Consider the following 8,739-nt stretch of genomic DNA (forward strand, 5'->3'; position numbering starts at 1 on the left):
ATGTGGAGTCGCACTTCCTACATTATTTGGTTGTCAGTTTTGATTTTAGGGGGAATATTTTTTTTTCCCGGTGGTGTAAATTGACTTCAAGAGACGGCTTTGGTTGTTTTAGTTCAGTTCAGGACATGCTTCTTCCCATAACACATGAACAAGATGCAACAAGATTCTGCACTTTTATAGGTTTTCGAGTGGATAAATTCAAGATGTTATTTGCTTATTTGTTGGTGAAGTCAAACTTTTAATATGTGCTGCTAGAGGTGAACAAAAACCGGTTTCTACCCAACCCGACCCGAAACCGAACCCGAACCGGTTTTTCGGTCAACGGAACCAAAACCGGGTTTGAACCAACCCGACCCGGTTTGAAACCGGTTTGGGGTCAAACTTTGACCGGTTATTGACCGGGTTTGACTCGGTTTTTTTGACCAAAAACCGAACCCGACCCGAACTCAACCCGGTTTCTAACCGAAAATAAAACCCGAAAACCCAAACCGGTTTGTAACCGCCGGGTTGGGTCAAACCCGAACCGGTTTGGGTCAAACCCGGTTGTTGACCAGTTTCGGGTTCGGGTTCCAACCCGATTTTTTTGTACACCGCTATGTGCTGCTATAAATTTTATTTTTTTCTAGTTCTTCAAGTGAACAAAATATTGTTGTGGTTAGTGATAGTAGAAAATTAGATTTTAGAACCGTGTCCAACATTGGACACGGGAATTACGATATTATCTTTATACATTTAACTCATAAAAGTTATAACAATGATAGTGACGAACCTGTGATTATTGTACTATAACTTGCAAAGTATAACACTTAGCCGTATATCTTCAAAGTTATAAGCTTTTATGAATTAAATGTATGAAGATAATATTGTAAGTTTCGTGTCCAGTAGTTGACTATAAAGAGCAAATCGTAAAGAATTGTATTTCATAGGGGTGGCAATGTCGGTGGGTTTGAGCCAACACATTTGCCTAAGTTTTGTATTTATTTTAGGGTTTTTCTCAAAATAAAACCCCGTATACTTTTCATTTTGTCTTTTCAAGTCATCGAACTATTTTATTCCCTAAGTTGTCCAATTGTCTTATCTAGGTCATCGAACTTTTAAATTTCCTATTAGGTCACTGAAAAAATGTTATTAAGTTTTACGATAGCCTTGGATTGCTTCCCTTACTATGTCATCAAGTGCTAAAGACGTGGTGAGAGCTATTTGTTTTGTATGGTGGTGGTCGATTTGGGAACACATGAATAATGTGTTCTTCAAATCGACTAGATCAGGCGTGTATGAGGTGTTCACTTCCATTGTGTCGTTATGTTTTATTTGGATGTCTAAACACCGTAAGTTTTTTAATTTTTCGTGGTCTACTTGGACTATTAGTCCAAGTCTTTTGTTGTAAATTGTAATCTTTCGGTATCTTGCCGAAAGCTTTTCTTTAGTATTAATAAATTTTAGCTATTCAAAAAAAAAGTTTTATCATAGCCACTTCCATCTTTTATGTCGCCACGATCATTTGACAACTTTTAATTATTTAGATAGACAATTCGACAACTTTTAATAATTTATGCGAATCAAATATGAATACTTAGAAGTATGGATACCCACAATTACTGCCTTTAGTAGGTATTATTCGACTTGATTTACAAAGTCAATAGATTAGTGCTGTTTATGTTAGTCAATAAATTAGTGCTGTTTATATAAGAACAAAATCAGTGCTGTTTATAAGACTACCTTGCTTTGTTCATAGATAGAACCAGTATTAGTTCAGTGCATATACTTTTACCATTTATTTAATGGTTTGTTTATCAACATTTTCTTCTCATATTTGTCAAGTTCATATAACTTAAGACTCAAGATACAAACATAATTCTCATAACAGACGCGTTAACAAAACCATCATCCGTTAAACCTATAAATTCTAAGACTCAAAGACTTGTTAATGCAAGTACAGTTCTAATGCCGTCTGGAGTGTCAAGACTAAAAATTGTTGTGATCCTACTTAAGAAACATGCCTACAAAAAGCTAGAAACTGAAATAGAAGATATTCAACACTAATTGTGTATGCATTTTGAGCAGTTAAACATTAAAGCTATTAAACTCGACGCACTTGTAAAATCATGGAATCTGAAAAAGAATACTCGATATAATTTTGTTCAATTTATATGCACAACATGAGTAGAACAGGAAACCGTTATTACATCTCTATACTTGGCAGAACCAAGCATAGCACAAACCAATCAATCAAACACAAATGCAGACACTCACTAGTTTTCACACCTTTATTCAGCCTAAAAAGAATCCATGCACATACACACTAGACTGCAACTAACAGTTGCAAATTTATATCTTTACTGCCTTCTTGATTACCTTGAAGGAAGACTTGATGAAATTATCGTTTCCTCCTTGGTTTTCTTCATCATCACTGATAACTGCTGGCTTTCTTCGAATGCAATCGACCCCCTTTTTCATCCCCAAAATAATAGATGGTGAAGATGGAATCCGTCTCAAAACCCGAGCACTTTCACTTCTTGCAACATCCTTAAATTTCCCAATCTTTTCACTTCTTTCCTTTACTTCAAAACTCTTCCTTCTACTAATTTTTGTTGACGTGTTATCCAATTCACTGACATTACTTTTTCTCGAAAACATCTTGTAAGGCGATGGGTTCCTTGGGGCAGTTTTTGTGGCTTCTTCCTCCTCAATAATTTCAGGTACCTCATTTCTCGAGATTTCTTTCCGGGGATACTTTTGATCCATCTTTTTTGTTCTGTCATGGTCCAATTGGCTAACACTGCTTCTTCTTGGAATTATCTTGTACGGAGGGTTCTTAAATATCGTTTTTGTAGCTTCTTCAACCTCATCGACTTTGGATACTTCACCTTTCATTATTTCTTTCTGGGGATACTTTAGGTTCATCTTTTTAATGATTTCATCAGTCTTTTTTGTATCAAGATCGCCAACTTGAGTGTTTTGGTCATCACCTTCTTCCTCCAATAGTATTTGAAGCCATTTTTCAACGTTACCTTTTCCACGTTGCTTTCTGCTCTCTTCATCCTCGTTTTCTTCTTCTAACTCATCATCGACTGGAAATCTGATGTCGTATGCAATTCCTTTTTCTTCTATTTTAAGTTGGTGAAGCTTATTGCCGTTTTCAATGTCACTTGCATTATCCACTTTATGCTCTTTTTCAATCTCATCACCATCCTCAATTTCTGCTTCAGAAGCTTTATGCTCCTCTTCCAAAAACACCCTTAGTTGCTTGTGTTCAGAGTTGACACTTGGCAAGTAAACAGGCTTTTCGTCTTTTTCTTGCTTGACAGTTTCTTTTCCATCTGGTTTGCTTTCGGGCTGTTCATAAACGATCATTTGATCATCGTTTCTGTCACATAAGATATCATCCATTCGTGATCTTTTTCTTGTTTGATCCCATTCAGGTCTGATTTGATTCTCGAGTTCATCTCTAAGCTTAAACTTCTTGTGGAGTTCTCTTTCTGATGAGTCACACATTGCCTTTTGAGCTTCTAGTCTTGCCATGAGTGAGTTACTAGCTGCTTGATTTAACCTAGCTTGTTCTTTATAAACGACACTTCTGAAATAAACATAAAAAAATAAAGATTTTAGCAATTAGTTTGATATAACAAGTGGAAAATAGATATGGAAATTTGAGCACGTATAATGAATGAATTGATCCAGGTTATGCCTGCATTGTCAAATGGCAATTTTGCCACATTTACTTAGGATTGAGACAATTTCGAATGTATTAGTCAAAAGTTATTTAGTGACGGGATTTGGGTTTTAAATGGCCCAAAAGTTATTTTTTCAAGGCTTAAATCATTTATTCCAAATATTACGATTTTTTTTTTTGTAACAATATTGTTTTATGAATCATTTCAACCCATTAACTATAAAGTCTTAGAAAATGGACAAGAAAGTGCTTGCATATCAACGCAAACTAACTTGGCACATTTCACCTGTACCAGATATGACCCGTTACCCAATCTGTCCAATCCGCCCGAACTCTCTGGGTAAAAAGATGGCTTTTCAAAAAAATAAATGGTCATTTCAACCCATTAACTATAAAGTCTTAGAAAATGGACAAGAAAGTGCTTGCATATCAACGCAAACTAACTTGGCACATTTCACCTGTACCAGATATGACCCGTTACCCAATCTGTCCAATCCGCCCGAACTCTCTGGGTAAAAAGATGGCTTTTCAAAAAAATAAATGGTCATATTATATGAGCATGCCAAGCATGTTAAGAGGTCACCCAAAGTGTGTATTCTTGATGCAAATACCTCCTAAACTCATTTTTTTCAAAACCTTTGATAACTGAAGCATATATTGGAAGAAAAAGTCCTGACACCTGCGCAACCCATTCTAAAAAAGTAATCGATAACGAGTAGTTAGCCACCCTCAACCGCCCATTTTTCCACCTCACTTATAAGAAGTCATTAAGATTCTTACTGGTGCATAGCGTCTCTTATCATCTTCTCTAGCATTCCTTTATACGATGATTGTGCTTCAGCTAAACGCCTGCATTTTTCTGCACGTCGTCGTTTTTTAATTAACAGCAATTCCAAGTCTTGGATTGAAGTTCTTTCTTCTTCATTCTTTTGTTTTAGTTCCGTCACTTCTTCATCATATTTCTCGATCTCTGCTTGTTTCTTTGCAGCTTCGTCTCTCTGTCTCTGCGAGTCCCTAGCAATGACAATGGCTTGATATGGGTTCGTAACCATGTCTGGAATTTCATTTTCTTTGGAAATATTTCTTGATTTTTTTGCAGCTGTATAACATAAAAGAGTTCAGTAGTGTTAATTTGGAATAAATTTAACATACAAGGAAACAGGCCGTGTTTATTCACTATCTATAGTGCCAAATGTATAAAATACCAAAGTGAGGAATATGCATTTCACATTCTTTTTATTCTTTTACCTATAGGCGAATTTGTAGTGTGTCTTCTGTTGATATCAATGGACTGCAAAGCTAACATAGCTTCATTATATTCCTTTCTAGATACAACAATGGCAGCTGGAGCAAGGCCAGATATCTTTTTCGACTCATTGAAAGGTTGCGGAAAACAATGTGAATCAACTGTTTGAGATGCGTTAAGTTCTTCACTCTCACCATTGCTAAACAACAAATAGAATCCCCTATGCCTGCCAATAAAAAAAAGCACAATTTAAGCATGATGTGTATGCAAGTTACAGTCATTAATAAAAGATGCAGGATAGGGTAAGGCAAGTCCATAATAGGTGGGTTGGGTCAAGAATGATAACTTTCAGGTGGTACATGTAGGGTTTAATGGAAAGAAGTTTATGTTATGAAAAAACAACTTTTACATGATTTCCAATCCATTGGGCCCATTTGCCGTCGAGCAATTTCTTTATAGAGCTTAATATAACCCATCTCGACCCATCACCAAGTGAATGGGTTAACTTTGCCAAATGACCCATTTCTAGTAAGAAGCTGATAAAGTTTTGACAATGCTTTACCTGAAATCCGAATTTGAAGAAGCAAAGATAGACAAGAACTGGTTAACCGATATGCCCACTTGAAGATCCCACCATGGAACCAAAAACTCGAGCTTATTATGCTTTTTCTTGCACACTTGCCATTGTAACAACCGTAGATTGCTTGAAACAGTCAATCCTCCCCCTGTAATCCACCCGAAAAAGTTATAAAACATACACAGATCTGTCAACATATATAGATTGGAGGTGGGAGGAACATGGGCAGGTCGGTGGGTCAGATGATAGGTCAAAATGGGTAAACTTAAAACGCCAGTCGAAACTGGCTAGATGGTTTGACTTAAGAGGTTGAAATATTTGTGTACACTTTGAGTAGATAAACTGAAGAGGTTGAAAGCATTTGCGTACACTTTGGCCGACTTTCAACTCCTTTGACCGGCTTGACCCGTTTCATTTCAAGTTAAGTACATTTTACTAGTTACAGATACATCATTATAGTCAATAATTACTTGAGCAAGGAAACCAGTGGTCAATATCCCAAGCAAGAGGAGAAGCAGAATCAGCATGGAAATACAGAACATTGCCATACGGGTCTACTCTGAACGCCTCTGGATCAAATCCAGCATTCCTGTAATATCACACAATAAAAATCAACTATTACAACTTAAAACCTCCTTCTAAATTCAAATATAAATCAGATATGCACTTAAATTAACAAAGCTAAATGGGGCTTAGTTACAAGTGTTAATTACCCAAGATGGTTGAGTTGCTTCCATAATAGGCTCACAAAAATCGCGGGTCTTGCAGAAGGTTTTGCTTTGAGATCTATAACTGGAAACATCTGGTCTAGCTCGTTAGCTCTCGTAGCCTAAAAGAATAGCATATATGTATAAACTTTTAGTACAAATTTTTCCGAAAGTTGAAATGAAGCAGTATACTCTTTTACAAACTTCCAAACTCTCTGAATCATGAAAATTTATCCAAAGTAATCAAATAGTAAAATTCATAAATCGATCATAGGTCAATCGAAATGGAGGTGCCACAAGTTACATACATACTTACAAAAATGAACATCCAACAAGACCCTAAACGGTTTAATTTCCATAATCAAGACCAAAACAGATGAAACCTGAAGCCTGGAACCCGAATCTAAAAATCGAAAACCAAACCTAAACCCAGATCCCAAAACTCCAAACTCAAAAGCAAACCCAAAACCCAAAACCTGAAGACGAAACCCAAAAACTTATACCCAGAACCCGAAACTCAAAATATCAAGCTCAAAATGAAAAACCAAACGACAAATCCGAAAACCCAGAATCCAAAACCCCAAAGTTAGAGTCTTTATAAGTATTTAAAAATACCCAATTTACATATACTATAAACGGAAGCCCTAAACCCTAAATATTACAAAATTTATAATTGTTTCAAGATTATGAAATGCAAATCCAAATTACAGTTGTACATATACATGATCTATAGATACAAAAACATATATCACAGTGTAATACCTGATGCGTTTGAAGAGCGTAAGGAGTGAAAGTAAAAGGCGGGCCGTTCGAGTAAGGACCAAACCCTCGATCACGACAGATCTTAGCATAAGCTTTTGGGTATCCGAGCCCTTCATCGACTCGTAATTCGTCTGCGGAAAACATCAAATCATCTGCCATCTTCTTTTTCAGGTGAAAGAAAGAAAGGAAGAAAATCTTGAAATGTGAATAAAATTGAAGAAATAAAAATGTATAGAGATAATGGGAACTGAATGTAACGGTCAAATTAGTTGTTGGAATTTTTTGAATAAATGAATTCTTTGGGGGTGCCACGCTGGCAAGCGTAACGGATATATTTAGATATCATTTAGTGTTTGGGATTAATTATTATAATGATGATGATTAAGATGGGATATTTGGATTTTGTTAGTTTGAAATTTGTCAAATTTTGATTATTAAAAGTATCTATACTATATTATAATAATTATCAGTTTTCTCTTATAAAAATGTTAGATGTAAAATTACAATTTTACCTTTAATAAATTAATTTACATCATCAATTCATTATCTTATAAAATATCTCTATAACCCTTTATATCAATTACATTAAATCAATTACTTACACCCACCACCTCCAACAGTTCGTCACCACCACGACTGCCGTCACTACCACCCGTCGTCGTCACCACCAAAGCGCCGCCACATCGCGCGGGTACAATGCTAGTTTAGTTTAATGGTTAGGATTTTAAAGGTATTTACTAATGTGTAATGATATTTTAAATATTGTTTTAGGATAAATTAAATAAATTAATTCACTTGTTTATTAATTTTTCTTCTACTTATATAGCCTAAAAAACATTTCATTCAATTATGCATATCTTTTAACATATTGATCATGTACCTTCTTAACATACTTGAATATTAATTATTTAATTTAATTGTGTTAAAAAGGTGATACTATACATAATCCTAACACATTATGGGCAAGGGTATAATGTTGGAATTTGCAGATATACCAATTTTTTACAAGATAACAGGTCACTCACAACTTGCAATGTTGTCTCCCAATCAAAGTGTCAAAATTTACCAAACTTTAATACTTTACCAATGTGTGAACCTACATCGGAAGGTATGCATGCTTCCCCCCTCATCTTACCTATCTTTTTATGTATTTGTAACATCTTTGTTGATTACTTGACTAAAATTGGTTGAAACTTGTTTATTCCGGATGCTAACTGTTATGATCCGAGCACAAGGAATTTTGGTTGTTTTTCTTCTTTATTTGGTGGTCATTTTTTCTGTTTTTTCTTCCCTCCAAGTGTTAGCTAGATATTGATGTGTATTGGTATGTTATGTAGAGCCTTTATATAATGCTTATCGGAACCTAAGGTAGAAAAATGGTGATGAAAGTAGACTATATTGGCTAACTTTATAGCTTCATGTATTCTGATTTATTAAGTTTTGTTTTTCTAGATTTCACACTAACACTGCATTCTTGAGATTTTTATTTGAAAGAAAGGAAAAGAAAAGAGATGAAATCTTACCTTTTTGCATTCTTGAGATTTTTTCTTAATGGAAAAGAAAGTATAGGAAAGGAAAAATTATGGCTTTTTCATCCAAAAACCTTCTGGCCATTTTTGGCCAGATTAAAATTCTTTGATTATCTCCTCACCCTTTAAACCAACCTCACAAACAAGACCCATGATGATGATCGATGCAATACTGATGATTGTAGCAGTAGAGGAGCTTGCTCTTAACATGGTGGAGACTTAAACCTTTATCCTTTTAGACTACT

The 8,739-nt window shown here is 35.2% G+C and overlaps 1 protein-coding gene across 1 annotated transcript; it reads right to left on the reverse strand.

Moving 5' to 3' along the window:
- Positions 1 to 2,095: 2,095 nt before the first annotated feature.
- LOC122607797 lies at positions 2,096 to 7,166 on the reverse strand. The gene is made up of 7 exons (XM_043780847.1): positions 6,966 to 7,166; positions 6,210 to 6,325; positions 5,967 to 6,085; positions 5,482 to 5,644; positions 4,922 to 5,145; positions 4,454 to 4,772; positions 2,096 to 3,577 (listed from the first exon to the last, which is right to left on the reverse strand). The coding sequence occupies exons 1-7, from the start codon at positions 7,122 to 7,124 to the stop codon at positions 2,329 to 2,331; spliced, it is 2,349 nt and encodes a 782-aa protein (XP_043636782.1). The 5' UTR covers positions 7,125 to 7,166; the 3' UTR covers positions 2,096 to 2,328.
- Positions 7,167 to 8,739: the final 1,573 nt, after the last annotated feature.

Source organism: Erigeron canadensis, chromosome 7 (assembly GCF_010389155.1).
Source record: "Erigeron canadensis isolate Cc75 chromosome 7, C_canadensis_v1, whole genome shotgun sequence".
Classification (NCBI taxonomy): Eukaryota; Viridiplantae; Streptophyta; class Magnoliopsida; order Asterales; family Asteraceae; genus Erigeron; species Erigeron canadensis.

Coding starts and splice junctions, on each gene's coding strand:
- LOC122607797 (XM_043780847.1), bottom strand. CDS start 7,124: ATGGCAGATGATTTGATGTTTTCCGCAGACGAATTACGAGTCGATGAA. Junction 5,146..5,481: donor TCTTCAAATTCGGATTTCAG/GTAAAGCATTGT, acceptor TTTTATTGGCAG/GCATAGGGGATTCTATTTGT. Junction 4,773..4,921: donor CACTACAAATTCGCCTATAG/GTAAAAGAATAA, acceptor TATGTTATACAG/CTGCAAAAAAATCAAGAAAT.